The 19,810-nt window shown below is 35.6% G+C and overlaps 3 protein-coding genes across 3 annotated transcripts; all 3 read left to right on the top strand.

The window, feature by feature from the left end:
• The first annotated feature begins 3,495 nt into the window (after positions 1 to 3,495).
• Positions 3,496 to 5,760, top strand: gh1 (growth hormone 1). The gene is made up of 5 exons (XM_079889758.1): positions 3,496 to 3,674; positions 3,966 to 4,105; positions 4,256 to 4,372; positions 5,079 to 5,240; positions 5,388 to 5,760. The coding sequence occupies exons 1-5, from the start codon at positions 3,536 to 3,538 to the stop codon at positions 5,589 to 5,591; spliced, it is 762 nt and encodes a 253-aa protein (XP_079745884.1). The 5' UTR covers positions 3,496 to 3,535; the 3' UTR covers positions 5,592 to 5,760.
• Positions 5,761 to 6,496: 736 nt separating this feature from the next.
• Positions 6,497 to 10,328, top strand: rdm1 (RAD52 motif containing 1). The gene is made up of 7 exons (XM_079868274.1): positions 6,497 to 6,731; positions 7,026 to 7,205; positions 7,308 to 7,430; positions 7,544 to 7,706; positions 9,179 to 9,277; positions 9,365 to 9,444; positions 9,754 to 10,328. The coding sequence occupies exons 1-7, from the start codon at positions 6,627 to 6,629 to the stop codon at positions 9,844 to 9,846; spliced, it is 843 nt and encodes a 280-aa protein (XP_079724400.1). The 5' UTR covers positions 6,497 to 6,626; the 3' UTR covers positions 9,847 to 10,328.
• A 3,011-nt stretch (positions 10,329 to 13,339) lies between these two features.
• ifnphi3 (interferon phi 3) lies at positions 13,340 to 15,366 on the top strand (the record flags this gene model as incomplete). The annotated part of the gene is made up of 5 exons (XM_079884455.1): positions 13,340 to 13,465; positions 13,598 to 13,681; positions 13,773 to 13,919; positions 15,063 to 15,158; positions 15,259 to 15,366. 5 exons carry the CDS (start codon positions 13,340 to 13,342, stop codon positions 15,364 to 15,366), a joined length of 561 nt encoding a protein of 186 aa, XP_079740581.1.
• Between the last annotated feature and the right edge of the window lie 4,444 nt (positions 15,367 to 19,810).

Genomic DNA, 19,810 nt, shown 5'->3' on the forward strand with positions numbered 1-19,810 from the left:
TTTTCTCCTATAATGCCTGATGAGTTTGGAGAACACCTGACAAGAGATCAGAGACCATTCCTCCATACAGAATCTCTCCAGATCCTTCAGATTCACAAGTTCATGTTGGTGCTTCTCTTCAGTTCACCCCAGTCATCAGGTCAGGGAACTGGGATGGTCATGGCAGAAGCTTCATTCTGTGCTCTGTAACACATTTTTGTGTTGATTTTGATGTTTGTTTTGGATCGTTGTCCTCATGGAAGATCCAACCACGGCCCATTATATGATTTCTAGCAGAAGGCGTCAGGTTTAGATTTTTTATCTGTTGATATTTGATAGAATCCACGATGCCATGCATCTGAACAAGAAGTCCAGGACCTCCAGCAGAAAAATAGGCCCACAACATTAAAGATCCAATGGTATATTAAATTGTACAGATGGGGTAATTTTTATCCTTGTGTGCACCAAACCCATCTAGCGTGTTTGCTGCCAAAAGGCTATTTTTTTAGTTTCATCTGACCACAGAGCCCTGTGCCGTTTGAAGATCCAGTCGTGTCTGACAACTGAATTTGCTGGAGTTTATTTTTGGACCAGCGAGGAGGATTTTTCTAGAAAGCCTCCCAAACAACACGTGGGGATATAGGGGTTGTTTGATTTTTTTTTTTTTTTTTGGTAGGCTTGTGACCCTAAGACTTCTCTCTAATCTCTGCAATTCTCCATCTGTGATCCTTGGAGAGTCTTTGGCCACTCAAACTTTCATCCTCACCGTGCATTAATACAATATAGACACGTCCTCTTCCTGACAGATTCGTAACATCTGTAGTTGATTGGACCTTATTAATTATTGCCCTGATGGTCAAAATGGGGATTTTCATTTCTTTAGATATTTTCTTACAGCCACTTGCTATTTTGTGATGCTCAACAATCTTTTGCTGCACATCAGAACTATATTCTTTGGTTTCACTCATTGTGATGGATGATTCAGGGGATTTGGCCTTTGTGTTTCCTCATATTTAAACTCCTGTGAAACAAGAAGTCATAGCTAGACAATTTCATGTTCCTAGTCACCCTAGTTTGCTAAAAAAAAAGGTAAATATTAATGGGAATATTCTTCAGAGATATGTTACTCGTAATAAATTCTAGGGCTGCCAATAATTGTGGCAAACGTGTTTTGGAGAAAAACATTTATTTCATAATGTGATTTTTGAGTTGATATTTAAAGGGAGGATGCTGATCCTAGGTGCACCTGACAGGGCTTTCATCGGGGAGAATTGGTTTCCCACACTTGACTGACAGGTGCCATCAGACAGTCATCAGAATGCCCAGTGTGAACAGCTGAGGCATCATGGGGGATTTTTCTCTGGCACCTGCTTTCATTCCGATTGTAACCACAGGGTGGAAGTATAAGTTACAGTCTTCGAATGCTTGTGGTGCCAGTCAGTTCTGTTCTGTCTCTGTAGATGTTTCCCTGGCAAGCTGATCTGAGACCAGATATAATTGGTAAACCAAAAAAAAAAAAAAAGAAGCTCAGGGAAAATCAGCAAATATATATATATTGTGACATTACTCTTATGGTAATTAAGAACATTTCCCTCCAAAATGTTCATTTGTTTACTGCAACAAAACATTAGTCTCATTACTTTGATTTGATTTGATTTGATTTATTTCTGGATCAAGACGATACAAAACAGCAATCCAAAGGATAACATGCTAAAGTAAAATACTTATTTCCAGCACGGTCCTTGGTGTTACACACAAGAAAACAATAACCAAGAAGCAGACAAACCAGATTAAAAAAAGACATACAGTATGAGGAGGGGGATAAAAAAGACATCATATAAAAAAAAACTAAAAAAACAGAAACACTGTAAAAAACTCTCCAATTTATCAATAAATATTCACCTTGCTCCATAAAAGTTTCTTGACCTGTGTTTTAAACATCCCTCGTGATGATAGGAGTTTTGTAGCAGTAGGCAAACTATTCCATGCCCTGATACCAGTATAAAAGAAAGAATTTTTTATTGCATTAGTAGCTCTAGGAACTATGCAAGAGCGGACGCTGGCCCTAGTATTATGACTATGCTGCGTTTGGACCATGGTTAAGTTAGAGCATAAATATTTGGGGGCATGACCATTAACAATGTTAAACATATGGTTTAGTTTACAGTAAGTTGTTCCCCTCTTAGATGTACAGGTAGTAGACCAGCTCTTATAAACTCCTCCCTACCTATACGAGTACGGGAGGGTGCTTTTAATAGGTACCGAATAATCTCACTCTCATTACTGTAATAAAATTAATCATGTCTGTACATAAAATTATAATCAGCAAAAAAATACATTTAACATGATTTAAACTTGTGTGCTTTATAAACTTGAAGTAATTGGCTACTTTTTATATTAAAGTAGGTAAAGTTGCGACAGTCTTTTCTTCCTTTTAGTGACGTATATCTAAGTGAAACGGCTTCTTGAACAAGACTTGATTTAGTCCATCGGGAATTAATTAGATGGTTGGATGCTGTAATGTCATGTGAGTGACAGGTTGTCCCGCCCTCACATGAGAAGAGAAGAGAAGAGAAGAGAAGAGAAGAGAAGAGAAGAGAAGAGAAGAGAAGAGAAGAGAAGAGAAGAGAAGAGAAGAGAAGAGAAGAGAAGAGAAGAGAAGAGAAGAGAAGAGAAGAGAAGAGAAGAGAAGAGAAGAGAATGGTCAATTTTGATTTCATGGCGACTTTAAATGTGCCTATTTGTCATGAACATGTAGTTCACAATGAAAAAAAAAAAACTTACAAACAATGGTATTAAAACAGGATTCTTTTATTATTATTATTTCCTTTGATTCAGGAGTGAAATATGACCCAGATGTTTTTTGACAGATTTGTGAGATTGACCATTCGCTATATTTTCTACTTTCAATATTGGTCTAATCTATTATCTATGAATTATCCAACTTTAACTGTCCAGGACATACTATACTCTTTGGTCCTTATGCCACTAGTGACGGGCAAAAAATGCAGCAACGAGGGTCAGGTAACTGATTGTATTCTGTTTTTCCACCAAAAGGGATTAAACTATTAATGTCATATCCTGACATTTCGCAACCCCAGTACTGCTGAATATTACACACAGGGCAACATCAACTCTGAAAAGGAAAATCCTCCCACATCCCCACAGTGACAACAAACACATATGACCTGATTCACTCATAATTATTGACAATGTGTCCTTTCAGAAGGAGATGACACCATTTACAGGTTACGTGGCGATGCTACACACATCTCCTTGTGTTTTGTTCGTAAAGCATTTTCGGAATATAAGGACCACTATATTTTCCATAATTTCACCAGATTTTTACATGGAAAGAAATATTGCTCATGTGTTTCTTAAATATTTAAATCAAATGATACAAAGGATTTAATTCATATTCAGTAAATAAAATGATGACCTCTATGTTTTTGCTTAGAGCCAACAACATCATACCAGAGTCATGGAAATATCCACATAAATGACTAGAACCACAAATGTATTTTGTCTAAATACATATTAAAGCAAGGAAACTATCATGTTTCTGATTAGGATGCATCAAAACATGCTCATGCCACATATAAATATCAGCACACCTGAGCCAGGAAAACAAACCTTCACAAGCTTTCAACTAAGACCGCAAGAGTTCGTCTATACCCAAGTAGAAATGGCTAGAGGTATGGATGTGATGCTTTCTTTTGCATGTCATTTGTGGATTTAATGTATTTTTTAATATATTTTTGAAAAATCCCTGTTTAGTTTAGCTGTTTATCTTCTTACCTGTAAAACCAATTTCATAGATGTAAAAGTGTTTATTGGAGCATGGCAAATAAACCAAACAAATGTATTTGATCTTTTGATTAATTCAAAATCTTGATTTCATAAGTTACTTGGTTATTTTATCAGGAGCTTTAAAGCAACCATGTTGCAAATGGCAAACACTACCTCTCTCTTTTCTTCTCCTATAGCATTAGTGCTGTTGTCGGTGGTCCTGGTTAGTTTGTTGGTGAACCAGGGAAGAGCCTCAGAGAACCAGCGGCTCTTCAACAACGCAGTCATCCGTGTTCAACACCTGCACCAGCTGGCTGCAAAAATGATTAACGACTTTGTAAGATTTCCATTCAAATAAATTATAACACAATTTCCATATTTCGGTGAACTATCCATTTAATTAGTGTTCTTTGCATTTCTATCAGATGAACATGTATGCATTTGTAACATGTATTTTACTAAATACTATTTTACTTTTATTATCAAGGAGGACAACCTGTTGCCTGAGGATCGCAGACAGCTGAGTAAAATCTTTCCTCTGTCTTTCTGCAACTCTGACTCCATCGAGACGCCCACTGGAAAAGATGAAACGCAGAAGAGCTCAGTAAGTACACTGTAAAAAGTGATCAGTTGACTTAACTTAAAAAAAGTGAGGAAACCCGTTGCCTTAAAATGAAGTAAATGAACTTCATGCGTAATCGAAAAAGTTGTGTCAACTTGACATTGCCACATAACTTAATTTTTTCAATTACAAATGAAGTTTGTTTATCTTATATTTTAAGGCAATGGGTTTTTCTCACTTTTTTAAGTTAAGTCAACTGATCACTTTGTGTAGACAATATCGTTAAAAATTAAATCTCAACCTGTCATGTTTTATTCAACAATATATAGAACTATTAAACAAATAATAGTATCAAACAATAATAAATATATAATATTAGAGTATGCATGATGATTTCACGCAATTAGATGACAATTTTATTCTTAAATTGTTCAAAAATCTGAAAATTCTATGAGATGAAAAGTTCCATCATCACAAAAAAAAGTTTAAATGATCAATATATTATGACAACGGGTGTTTTTACATCATCAAAATCATCAAAATAAGTTAAGCAATTTTCAACTTTTTTATAAGTTAATACAAGATTCAACTCATTTTTTAAAGTCAGTTTAATAATTTAAGTTAAAATGACTTGAAAAATCCAAGTTGATTGTACTTAAAAATCTAAGGCAGTAACAAATATGGGCAGCATAAACATCAAAAATAGATAGTGGTCTACAGCCTCCAGTATTCTTTTTTCTTTCTTCAGATTTTGAAGCTCCTTCGCATCTCCTACCGCCTCATTGAGTCCTGGGAGTTCCCCAGCCAGACCCTGAGCGGAGCCGTCTCAAACAGCCTGACCGTCGGGAACCCCAACCAGATCACTGAGAAGCTGGAAGACTTGAAAGTGGGCATCAGCGTGCTCATCAAGGTGAGAGAGACCAGATTTATTCTAGGCTACTTTAGGTTTGTTTTTTTTTTAAACAATGTGGTCGTATCAGGAGGTGTGATGACATCTTCACATCTTGTGGGCTTATTTGGATAGCTATTCCATAATTTGCCATTTGTATCTGCACAGGGATGTCTGGATGGCCAACCAAACATGGATGATAATGACTCCCTACCGCTGCCTTTTGAGGATTTCTACTTGACCATGGGGGAGAGCAGCGTCAGAGAGAGCTTCCGTCTTCTGGCCTGCTTCAAGAAGGACATGCACAAGGTGGAAACTTACCTGAGGGTTGCAAATTGCAGGAGATCCCTGGATTCCAACTGCACCCTGTAGAGGGCGCCAATGTAGTGCTAGTCAAAGCCTGTGTGCTTTGCTGCAGATCTAAAACCAGTTGAAGTCCTCAAAACCTCCTAAAGTAGGCCTAATTATTATCTGGTCTTATATATGCAGGAAATGTCAACCAGGCATTGGCTAGGTCTGTTCTCTAGTTCCCTCCCATATCTAAACCCTACTATTGTATTTATTCTTCTCATTGGGGAGTGCTCATAAATCAAGGTTGAATCTTGCATCTGATTTAGCCTAACATTTCACAGTGGTGCTAATCAATTTATTTTCAAATGTGCCCAAATCACTTTGACATTAGTATATTATGGCTCCAAAGATGCCTTTTGTCGACACTGTCATTTGGATGGTTGGGTTCACTCCCAAGTGTATGAATGTAAACTTTTGTCTGTCTGTCAGATTGATTATGCCCTTACTATTAGATCATGCTGTTCTCTTGAAGCTGTGTGTCTTTATCCATTAAAGTGTTTAACTGCATCCTATCCGTCTTCTGTATCACCTGTGTGGTTTCATTTTTCTGCCCGTCTCAAAATTACTCGTAGCCTACCTTAAATGCTCGGATATTCATCTAAGTCAGTGTTGTGCCCTGGTAAGGCGTCCACAATGAACGAGTTAAAATTGGGCCGAAACAAAATAGCCACAACATTTCTGTTGTTAAACCAGGACCATCTTTTTGTTCTAAGATGCACATAACAAGATGATGAGACAAGATTAGCCTACATTTTTAAATGTTTCTAAATTATGTTGGTTATTATTTAGATGGCTCTGGTTCGTAGGTAGCCTACTATGACACTGGCTGCGCGGAAAGTTCTCATTTGTTAAATCCTTCCACTGATCCAATCACGGCGCAATACGTAATATGACGTCTGAAGAGCGCGAAATGCAATTGTGTTTACGGAAGTAGCAGAGGGGAGCCGTGGTGTCAACTGAATACTCAACTTTTTCTGGCGTTTTAAATAAATGTAAATGTTTTATGAGGCAACAACACCGTTTTCGAGGGGTAGCTTTATTTAAACCCATATCTCAATGGATATTGAGGTCGATATAATTGAGTTCAAAGTCCCTCTCGAAAACAACAAAACTATTTTTATTTGGGACATTCAGCCAAACTTTTCAGAGGCCTACATTTATGTAAGTTAAAGCATATTATATTATTATATTTCTTCTTCTTCTTCTTATTATTATTATTGTCTTGATTTCCTGTTCACCTGCTCTTTAAGTCAGGTTATGTTTAATGTTTGCCCAAAGATGTAACGTTACATAAGCATGTTTGCGTAACAAGACCTGGATTGCTCAACTTTGGACTTTAAGTTTAAAAATCTTAGGGATTTTTAGTGCAAAATCACCAGTAATAGCGTGAATGTACCTAACTTTAATCTTAATGACTGTTTATTAAACTTCTCCCTGTATGACCTGACTTCTTAGGAGTCCCTGTGGAGCGTGTATTCAGCATTTGGAGCTCTTTACCTTTTGAAGGTGTGTCCTAATGCCACGGTGGCAGAACCTGGGTTCTACACGATGGTGAAGTTCTATTCATCAGCACAGGCATCCAAAGCTCAGCGGGCCACTGATAAACAGTGTCTTTTCCAAAGCTCTCCTTTAAAGGTAGCCTAATCTATTACAACGACAGATAAAGCTGTAATGCGATTTTACAGAGGGTTTGAGTGTTTGATTTTATATTATTCTCTCCTTCAACCAACCCCTCAGGTCCGATTGAGCACAAAGCAGAACCTGTCCTTCTATAGCACTAAACCTCTCAGCCTTTCCAAATGTCACAACCTGGCTAACCACTATCTGGGCTTCAGCGGCTGGTCTACCCGCATTATCACTGTAAGCATCAATATGGATGATATACACTGAATATACTATTCATCCCCCCCCCCCCCGTGCATCTGTTCTTGGCGGCTTTGTAAACAAACATTTTTTGTGTGTTTCATCAACAGTTGAAGGACATCTCAAAGTGTGTGGATGCCGGGTATCAAGAAGAAACAGATGACCAGGGTGTGCTTTTGAAATATGGCTGCATAGCAGAGTTGACCTTCCCACAGCATGGCGTGAGCTGCCAGGGGGTCGGTGTGGCAGAGGAGATCATTGACAACGATCGAGGTGATTTGACTTGAGTCACGCAACATGTTTTTTTTTTTTTTTTTAGAAAACTCAGATTTTTAAGAAAACTTGAGTACACTTCAGTTTACTTATATAAATATATCTTAAAATAATAATACATAATTATAATCAGTATTGGGGAAAGTTAGTTTTAAAAGTAATTAATTGTGTAACTTAGTTACATTTTATATGGAAAGTAATGCGCTATGTTACTTTGCCATTACTTTTTTTCACCTGGGCTGGGCTTGCTTGTTTGTTTTTTAATAACAAATGAACAAAAGTTCTATTTTGGCAAATGTAAAGGCCCTTTCACACTACAAGTGAAATGATTAAGCCTCATTTTGAAGGAAATGCAAATTCACGCCTGTACAGTAGAGGGCGCAGCTCAAACGTACCGTACCTTTAAGCTGTGCTGCCATTCTGGATCGCAGTAGAATAGGACATGGGAGAAGAAAGTTCAACACTCTTACTTCAGCAATAAAAACTAAAAAATTAAACTCAAATGTGATGTTTAACTAAAGTTATTTTTGCTTGATTTGGACCGTCAAAGTTCTGCAGCAAAGACATTGGTTAATAAAGTGAGATTAAATCCATAAAGTATATTTGTGTTATTTAACATATTTAATGATTGCAAGCTTGTGTAATGTTCTGAGTTTGCATTTCACTGTTTTTAATTATTTTAAGGAATACTAAATCTATTTGTTGCAAGTGAGATGAGTAAATGCATGCTCACATTTAGTCTAGAACTACAATAACCGTCATGTTTACACAGTTTTGCACAATACACCTCTGAACTTACTGCCGATTTCTCTCAACATGGGGGCAGAAGAGGTCAGTCTATAAATGGGAAAACAGTAGCTTGTGTAACTCAGATATTTTGTTGTACATTTAGTAACGTGAAAAAAGTTAATCTGATTACGTAACTCTTGTTACTTGTAATGCATCTCCCCCAACACTTTTTATAATAATAATAATAATAAATGTAATAATAATCATATTTAAATGAAAGTCATTATTTTAAATTAATTACATTTATAATTAAAATAATATTTCAGTTATTTAACTTCTTTGTTTGTGAATTTATTTACTTTTTGTTCATTTTTTTTTTACCTTGTTCTTGTCATGTAATAATAGCCCTACATGAAGATATGGCCAAATATATGCAATATAGTTTCAGGTGTGTGTGTGTGTGTGTGTGTGTGTGTGTGTGTGTGTGTGTGTGTGTGTGTGTGTGTGTGTGTGTGTGTGTGCGTGCGTGCGTGCGTGCGTGCGTGCGTGCGTGCGTGCGTGCGTGCGTGCGTGCGTGCGTGCGTGCGTGCGTGCGTGCGTGCGTGCGTGCGTGCGTGCGTGCGTGCGTGCGTGCGTGCGTGCGTGCAAGCAAGCATGTGTGCCTGTGTGTGTGTGCGCAATAAATCGTTTTTGTTTTTCATGTGAAACATGTTATGAGTTCACATGTGCTAAAATCTTTTGAGACCCGGAGGAAAAGTTGAGAAAAAGAGGGACACTAATGAAACGAGCCAAAGACAAAGCTGTGGCAGTTGCCTTTGAAAAAGTGCTTCTCATGATCTTGGGTAAGTATCACACAACATATACAGCTATTATACAATGTACATTACAGTCTGTGGTAACATCCATTTCATGTAATTAATGTCTCATAGGAAATGGAAAAGTAGCAATTGAAATCAAGTTTGATCCAGATGAGATCCTTCCAGAGGAGAACTCAGAGGGAGTCATAAAAGTAAGTGTTCCTTCAAGATCTTTGAACACTTCAGTCAATAACTTATCGAATTTATTCCATTTACAGAAAGCTGAATTCTAAATTTCAGTCATCATTTGCCTTTTTATTAGAAAAGCTTGTATTAAAATATATTGTCCCGTGCAGACCAGATTACTGTAATTCAAGTCTACTGATATCAGTTCATAAGTTTTGCTATGAGGAACATTTCCCATAAGGAACTAGCCAGTCACTTTCAGTTCTTGTCCTGTTGGTCAGTGGTTTAGCAACAGATGATCAGAGAGCTAACTATTAAATAACTTAATTTGCCAGGTAAATGACATCTCCTGGAATGAGTTTGAAGGTGCTGACAGTAATACCGAGGAGGATTTCCCATGGGACCTCACTGGGGACCTCCCTCATTGACCACCACTCAACTTTCTCAACCCACACAGTTGCCAATATTTTCCAGAGAAGTGACCATCAAAAATGATATGTTTTCTCTTTAATGTATGGTATTGACCATAATGTCAAACGTGTGCCGCGTTACAGTCATAATCTGTGGTAAACCTCTTGATTTCAGTGCAACTGACCCCAGATTCCTCTTCTCTATTTCCAAAGCAATTCTCTGTTTTTTTATGTGGCTGATACAGTGGCCACACAGTTTAAGGTTTGAAGGTCAGGTCAGATGTCAAGCAAAGCAAGTTGTGTAATTTCATAAGGAATTGAGGGAAGCCGGAATGCATCACTTTATAACTTTATAAACCTGTTGTTAAACTGACTTTGTGCTACCCTATAATACATTAAGAGGCTGTTGTGTGTTGTCATTAAAAGGGTTTTTGTGTGTTGTGTTGTGATGTGTTATGATTTTTCTGCTGTGTTAAATAAAACTAAATTGTATCTTAATCATAAGTGCCTCTATTTCCTTCATTGCATTTGATTATTGTTCAGTTGGCTGTCTTTTCTTTGTAGAATAGATGTTTAATCATGTGTTTTGGGTCTTAGAAATGGAATTATCCAGATTGAAGAAGAATATCAGTAGACTGAATTTATAGAATCAAGGCTACTCTGTTTAATCATTTCTTGTGTCTATTTGTCAGAGTGATTAAAGCTGATGTGCTTGCTTCTTAACCTAATTGACACTAGGTGGCAGTGTCTGCTTCTATTCAACTGAATTGTACAAGGAGTTGTTTCAGCAAGCCATTGGCAACAGTGGAAGAAAAAAGCGTAGGAAGAGGGAGAACTAAACTCAGCTGGAAACACTCAGACTGGCACATATTTAATCTGTATAAAAACATATTTATGATAACATTGACTAATTAGTCTGATCAAAAATGTAATAAAAAAAAGGAATGCACACGCATTCTTCCTCTTCATTCTGCATTGTAGATGATTCAATCTGCATGCACTGAAAATATATAGCCTACAAAAATCGCTTATTCCAGTCCAGTGACAATATCAAATAGGATTGTTTTTGAAGAGAAAAAGATTTTTCTTTTGTTGTCATGATTTCTGTTCATACTTGTGTTTTACGTTGAGGCTTAAACATGCATGTATGTATTTGTCTTCTTTTTCATGTCATTCCTGTATTATGTAGGCTAATGAGAGATTATTACACTGTAAAAAAAAAAAAAGTACAACTTCATTATTTAAGTACACAAGATTTAAATAGGAAAGATTTTTTTAAAAGAGATGAAATTACTTAGGCTATACAGCCAATTTGATTAAAAACCTGAAGTACACTTGCTGCCTTCAACGCCCCGTGAATCGAAAGTTGCGTTCGATGTGCGCTAACAAAGTAAAAAGTGTCAATTTTGATTTCATGACGACTTTAAATTTTTAAGTTGACTTAGGGGATTTTTTTTATTTTTATAAAATGAACATTTGAAAAGAAATGCCTGAAAATGACTTCATATTCTTATTTCTATTTACTTTCTAACACTTTGAGAATGTTTGTTATTAAGGAAAGATGTTATCAAATCGAAAGCATTACAAATTAGAAGATAACATTTAGCTTTCGCGTTTGATTAAAGCCGTGAATTTCCACATTTTGGCAAATTAAGAAACTTGATATCAGAAGTTCTAGTTCTACTGGATTTGTTGAGGTGTGTGCAGGGAATGACATTAATAACCTCTTGTTTGGACTAATAAGTCATAAACTCGTGTTGATGAGTTGGCCTATGGTTGTGAGAGGTTATTCGGTAATCAGAGATCGGGTTGGTTCTGCCAAGCCCTTGAGGCGCTTGGCAGAACCATCAGCACAGGCAGTTCTTGATTCCTCTTCCCCTCAAACAACCCCAGTTAGGGAGGGAAGAATGTGACTTTTCGTGATCACAGCTTGGTTCACATTATACTCTTTCAGTTCCCTGTCCTCATTTTCACTTTCCAATAATGCCAGCGGGGGGTCTCTCCATTTACCCACGAGATTGAAATATACCAGTCATTCATTGTATTTCACTAGAAACAAAGCGAGAGTAACGACAAATCTTTTCTTCTTCTTCTTGCAAGTAAAACCACAACCACAAATAGCACAAAGAATAAATCACACACATGCCATCTTGGGCAAATCCCAGTCTGCTAGTGTTGCATAAATCTTTTTTGCAGCTCTCAAAATGAATTTAAATAATTGCCATTTATTTTATAAATGTAACTAAATAAAAGGCACAATGAATTGTTATAATATTATCTAAAAAAAAAAAAAAAGAATATTAAATTCAAAATAGCCTATTTAGCCTATTATTCTTAATAATTTTCAAAATAAATATTGGTCTAAAAAGAAGCATAAAATCAACATCAGTCAACAGATTTATTGTTTAAAAAAAAAAAAAAAAAAAAAAATATTGAAATGAATAATCTGAGAGCATTTGTAACTGTGGTCTGGTTTAATACCGCAGGCCGATAGCCTTCCAAAACCAGAGGCAAGAACGACCAGAAATCTGCCAAAGAAAGCACATTTGGAAATGACCGTACAGCATGTCACAAATATACAGTGCAGTGTTAAAACCATTCTGTGGTTAACCTCCTAATTTCAATGTAACTTACTTAACATTTCCCTTTTCACTCTTTGTTTTTTTACACCTGTGCTGCTATACCATAGTAGTCTTTTTAAGGGATTCGAGTGTTTAACACTTGACGCAAGGGAAATTAATTGTAATAAAAATGTAATTCTCAACACATTAAGAGACTGTAAAATATAAGCCTAAAATCTGCCAACACAATCTCACAACAATTAGTAGGCTATTTTACAATTCGGTGATTTGTATTTAGATTGATCATCTTGGATGCGTTAGAAAATGTTTCAACAGAATGTTTTGTTGATCAGCTCATCTGTGACTAAGCCTTCAGATGTAGCGTAGGCCTAAATTAGCTAAATTGTCAGCTATTATTTCTCGTGAACAACAAACATGTGTGAACATGCCACAATGCGTCTTTTAACTCATCTGCCACAATTACAAATACATTGGAATGTATTTGTTTATTTTATTTGGGTTTCGTACCTTGGGCACTTAGATACCATTTAAACCTATTTAAGATGAATTAAAGAGCAATAGTTGTGACTCCAACATGAGATTAACACATGGTCTTGTGGCTTTGTAACGTTCATAAGGACGTTACACTGGAATGAAAAGACGCAAGTCAGCATAATTAGAACAAACCGCGGAGATTATTAAGACGTCTCGAAAACAGAAAGTCATAGTCCCCCAACAGTTTTCGATCCAAAATGCAGTATATAAACTGCAGACCTGCTGTGAGGCTATATCATAACAACAAACACAAGTTGTAAAGGATACACAACAATTCAACAAGGTAAGCAGTCAAATTAGAGGCTTATAATTAATCGAATTATTTATTGCTTGAATTTGCTGAATCCTATTGCTTTAAACTCATGCTCTCCGATCCTCTCTAGGCATCTGTCAGAATGGACCTTCATTATGTGGCCTGGCTGTGCACCTTTTTCTGCTTTGCGCAGGTTTGGTCATTACCAACAAACTGCATCCTTCGGAAGGACTTAATGGAGAAAACCTGTACATTTATAGAGACAGCGGTAAGAATCGTTGCAGAGAATTTTCAGAGGCACAAGGTTCATTGAAGGCAAAAATAAATAAATAAATAATATATATATAGGCCTATAGCCTATATATAGGATATTCTTTAACTAAAAACAATTTTGTTTTAGGGTGGCCTTTTCCCTTCGCAATGCCTGGGCCACGTTCCCATATCTTTCCCGCAAAATGTGTTCGAGTCCAGCACCAAGAATCAGGTAAAAACTTTGAATAACCGTTTTAATTTGCACTGCTTTAGGTTGTTTTTGTGGACATGAGGTCACTTTTCAACTCTTAATGTTTCTGAAGGTTACTGGTGTCGAAAAGGCTGTTTACCAGACACTCAAGAATATTGACGCACTGTTTGAGGACTACAATGTTCCAGACCAGTGGGATGCAGACAAAATGACTGATTTTCGAGGCATCGTATACCGGCAGATTGAGGAAAGCAAATGCGTAAGAAAACAGCGAACTTAATTTTTGTTAATGTCTTCAACTTCAGAGATCTTGTCTTTGTTCAAACGATATGTAAATTAATTATAATTATAATTACATTAAATAATAAAACTAATTCGCTGGCCTCGTCTAAGCTATAGGCTATGTTGCATGTTGTTTCAAAGCTGCCGCTACGAAAAATAGTTCTTTGCAACGTAGAAAATAATCTCAACACAAACACGGCAACATATTAGGCTATACAGGATTATTATTTTTATTTTTATTTTTATTTTTATTATTTTATTTTTTTTAGCTGCAATATATTTCTTTCACTAGCCCAATCCATTTCGAGTCTTTTGGCGGTTTGCATATAGTTCTTCCGTGTGATCTTTTTGTTTGCATTAATTGTGTATTGATCTTGAACTTGAACCTGAACTTGTAGTATCAAAAGCTTTCAAGATAAAATGAACAGGCCTAATGAAGTGCTCCGAACAACTTAAATTGCGTTTTGAGACGCACGAAGCCCCAAGAAACGCTGGAAGTAGAACCGGTCAGTTGTAGCCCTGGATTTTATGCATTATGCAAAAAAATAGGCTATTGACCGCGGACTGCCTCAACTGACGAATCAGAATCAAGTAATATAGAGCGCTGTGTAGCCTGATATGTATGTTACAGACATAGGGGAGATGCCCCTTTAAGAACGATGTCGATTTACTTTTAAATTGTAAATGCAATTAACATCAATGAGGTAGCCTATCGATTGCCCTTGGGGCAATATTTTATCTAATTTTATTTTTCACTGCAAAATGAAAACTATAGCCTAATTTTTACTCCACAAATCTAAAAACATTAATGTGTTCACAAATTTATCGTTAACAAATACATGCAACGTAATACAATGTCATAGATCACTATTATCTTTAGAAACAAAATTAGATTGGTTCACCTCGATTTAGTTTCAACTGACTAAATTAATGTTGATATTCAGATGAAATGACCAAATTAAAATACCATAGCCATTCATCAAACGTCTATGAGATGGCGTTGGTGTAATTTATGGTCAAGAGAAAAAAATCTTACCCATATATAGCCTACGTATATGACGTATATAATTCATTTGCATTCAGTATTTCATGTTTTCTGGGTCTTGGCAAATGTGTACAGATCATGAGCAAGTCTGACGCAGCCCAGGATTTTCCCAGCAGAGAGGCTTCACTCAAGGTTTACTTCGAGGCTATAGCCTCAACTCTGAAAGAAAAGGTAAGCTTGTGTCCCAAACCTAACTGTAGTCATATACTCTTGTGTTATATAAAGGTAATCATATTTTTTTTTTATGTTGAATGCATTTTTTTCTGCGCAGGGTTTCAGTTACTGCGCATGGGAAATCGCGAGAAGTGAGATTATCCGCACCCTGAACTTCATATTGAAGAACAACTCTGACATCATGCATGGATCTCCACAACTCTAGATGCTACTCGCATGCTGGCTTATTTATTTATTTATTTATTTATTCGTTTATTTATTTATTTATTTATTTATTTATTTATTTATTTATTGTCTCCTTTGTGGCTTTATGCCTTTCTATGCCTGATCACTTTAAGGGAAATAACTGTCAGTTTCACTTTTGATTTTGATTTGTTACGTCACCATTTCCATTCAGCACTGGACAGTTCACAGCTTGAACACTCCAGAAGAATGTTCATTCATTTACAATGTTGTATTTTTGTATGTTTTTTTGTAATTTCTGAATAAAAGATACATTTTGAATACACTGACCTCTCAGAATATTGTGTTATTAAAGTATCATTTGTGAAATTATTACCTTAAATATCTGAATGATAGAGGTCAATGCAGATCAATAAAAAAAGAATGTGATGAAAAAAGGAAGGAAGGTGGATGAATAAATGAAATAAGATACACGTGGTGTATGTGGAATATTGAGGTTGATATTTAAACTACATCTCTCTCTCTCTCTCTCTCTCTCTCTCTCTCTCTCTCTCTCTCTCTCTCTCTCTCTCTCTCTCTCTCTCTCTCTCTCTCTCTCTCTCTCTCTCTGTGTGTGTGTGTGACCTTAGACATTGATGATGTGACCTTAGACATTTGTGCATCTATGCAGATGTTTGTTCCAGCAGAAGTTATTTCTAGTTCTAGCATCATGCTATATGAGATCCGAATAGACCTATTCTAGCGATAACCACATATCCTGTTTGTACATTGTTGCAAAATAACATCCTGTTTTTGTCTATTTCGATGTCTAGAGCAAATGCAAATGTGTTGTACTATATGAGTTACAGCATATAGACTCTTATACTGAAGCTTATTTTTTGCTCTTTTGGCCTTTTACGCTTACATTTTTTTATTTCTGATGAACCTAAGACTGTCTCAGTTTTCTAAATCACAAAAGTATTTTACCAGTTGCTATTGTTTAACTGTTGCTTGGCTTTGAGTAAACTTGGACAGGTGTGTAAGAAAGGGAAGAGCTAAAGAATACATGTTCACAGACATTGACTGTAAACCACACTGTTCTTTTTAGACAGATGCAAGTGTGGTTAAACGGGTATGTAGGCCTACATGTCAAGTTTACAAGGCTGTAACAGGAGATCTTCTCTGTTTTGTTTAAATGGCGTGAAATGAATAATGAGGGAAACCATAGCTATTTCCCACACGTTTAATGAACAAAAATATAAAATTGTTTTGGGCCAATTAACAAATTGCAAAATTATTACATTAGGCCTCAAAATAAAAAAATATACATTTCCCATCATCCTTCCTGGCACTAGCCACGCACACCTGTCCGACCTTAGCGTCTTCGAAGGCGTGGCATTTGAAGTCCGAGTCCTTTGAAGGATGCAGCTTGTGAATTGGGACACAGCTAAACCACCAGGAAGCAGCGGTGAGAAGATGTAAGGTAGACTACACACCTGATGATTTATTTTTTTATTAGGCTACACTTTACCAAACCCACCCTATAAAATAACCAAAGAATCGTGTAAAATTCATTAAACCTTACAAAAAAAAAAAAAAAAAAATATATATATATATATATATATATATATATATATATTATATATATATATATATATATAAAATAAAAACCTTAAAATGGGTTATTACTTGTGATAGCCTATATATGTTCTCATATCAATATATGTTTTGTTCTATGTAGGCTATACTTCATCCAAGTCGAGTTCCAGTCATCTGAGTCGTCTTTAGACATCTCTCATCTTTTGTGAATGCTCCGACGATTCTGTGAGACAAAAGACACAAAGTTAACAATTCAAGCCTATCTCATCTGCTGACGAAAGTATCAGATATTATTTTGAATATTAAAACAATAACATATTACTAATGATTGCAAAATCAACACCAAACATAAACTATGTGTTTCTAACACCCAAGACAGCATGAGTGCTGCTGTGTCATTTTATAGCAAGTGTTTCATTATCCTCATCATTCATAATTTAGTAACATGCTATTTTATTTAGACATATATACTTCATAATGGGCCTATAGCTATTTTATATTAATAATAATAATAAAAAAAATTATAACGGCACTTACCTGAAGCTAATTAGAGTTTTTTGGGCAAAGAAATCAGAGACGGAAATAATGGACACAACTTGTATTTAATAGCTGCCGATCCGTCCATGGATTGTTGGATGATTGTCGTTTGCTATTGCTGCAGTGATCTCATGAGCGACAGGTTGTCCAGTCATTAAGATAATAAACACATCATCAGAGAAAAGATGTAGTTGCAAGAATGATGGGAAGTTATTCTGATTAAATATTAGGACACGAATAAAAAAAAAAAAAAAAAAAAAAAAAAAAAAAAGATATGCACGGGTAAATAGTTGCTTATTGTCAATTCTAAATTAATGGTGACTTTAAATACATTGATTCCTCCAGGAATTAATCAAGTGACTATGTATTAGGCCCTAAATTAGTAATTTAATCATTCACTGAATTCATTTATTCATTCAAGAACGACACTCCGCTACTGTGTGTTACTTAGAAATGGCAAAGTTGAGACAATGGGTGGAGCTTGACGTCCTCTCTGCACGTGATAGGTGGGCTTAAAGGTCAAGCCACACCCTAACCCTAATGTTACCCTATCCCATGTTGTATATTAACAAGGAAATGCAATTACCCTGTCTCCTTGTTTATTAATTGTAGATGCTTTTACACATATTTTGGATAATGTATTTAATATTATGCATTGCTTGCATGTTATTATTTATTTATGTTTCTAAGAAATGCCTTATACTGTATGGGCAGAGATTGTTAGTTATGTATGGCAAGTCAAGTCACCTTTATTTATATAGCGCTTTATACAATACAGATTGCTTTACAGTGATAACATGATGCATTTCGGCTGTTGTCACCCGCTTCGAATGTTATCACTGGATTGAATGGTCATTATCAGTGTTGATTCAGTTCCGTTGTTAAGATAACCAATTTTTAAATTAGTTCATTTAATCTAGCAGTTCTGCAAAAAAGGATGTCATCGTCCAGCTCAGTTCTCATACAACAGCTTCAGTACAGTCAGATCTATAATATTGTTTTTTTTGTTGTTGTTGTTTTTTTTTAAATGTAAAACCCAAATAGATGCAACAAGATATAAGACCAGGCAGATAGATGGCTAAAAAACAAAACAATATTAATAAATAATTCATTAAAAAAAAAAATTAATAATATGACGATAATATACTATAGTAATGAAAATAAATATTGTTGAAAAGGTTATTTATAACACCATTAAGGTATATGCACTTTCAAAGCATGCTTCTTTATGGAACCTTATTAAAAAAAGGGGTTCTATTTAGCACCAAAAAGGGTTCTGCTATTGTTACAAGCCGAAGAACCCTAATTTGGTAATGTTTAGAAGCATTTTTCTTAAGAGTGTACCATGAAACACCCTAAAGATGATTGGATACACAGAGGTGGTGCTGGACTCAATATCCAGCAGCAGTTTACCCCAAAATGACATTACAAAAAGTAGCTTTAGAAAAGAAATATTAGATTAAAACTTGTTATACATAAACTTTTAAGCTTCAACAGCCATGATGGTGAGTAAATGATGACAGAATATATATATATATATTTTTTTTTTTTTTTTTTTTTTCTGTCATTTACTCACCCTCAAGTTGTTTCAAACCTATATGAATGTATTTCTTCTGCTGAACACAAAATATATTTTGATGGACCCCGTTGACATCCATATGGCGTCCACTAACTGTTTGATTACCAACATTCTTCAAAATCGTATTTAGTGTTCAACAGAAGAAAGAAATTCATACATGTTTGGAACAACAAGGGAGTGAACTATCCCTTTACCCCTTAAGTCCAGATAGGGGAAGCTAGACTTCGTTTGTCTCTGCAGTGAGCACCATTTTCTTTAAAAAAAATTTTTTTCAAGTGTGCTATAATATTATACTCCTTTTAAGCTAAAAATAAGAACGTATACTTTCAGTCTGCTATTTATGTACTGACAAGTAGCCTATACTTGCAGTATAAAACTACTAAACTAGTATAGTTTACTTAGAGTATATTTAATTGTGCTTTCTTAAAACTGTTATAGAAAAACATTTTTACAGTTGCAATCTACTGTCTGAGTATCATGGCTTAATTTTACAGCAATACAGCATGATGTTCGAAACAAGTCGCATCTTGTAAATTATACTCAGAGATAAACGTGTCTTCAGTTGTATTGAGTGTTTTATTGAGTGTTCAGTATAATGATTTGAAATCAGATAAAATACACATTTCTTTGTATAGCGCTTTTCACAATACAAAGCAGCTTTACAGAAAATGCATGTCTACATTACAATTTAGAGTGATGTTATCAAAAGAGACTGTGTCCAAGACAAGTAATGTGCTTCACAAATGAACAAATACAAAGTAGCTACCATCAA

This window comes from Squalius cephalus (genome assembly GCF_949319135.1).
Source record: "Squalius cephalus genome assembly, chromosome: 1".
NCBI classification, from domain to species: Eukaryota; Metazoa; Chordata; class Actinopteri; order Cypriniformes; family Leuciscidae; genus Squalius; species Squalius cephalus.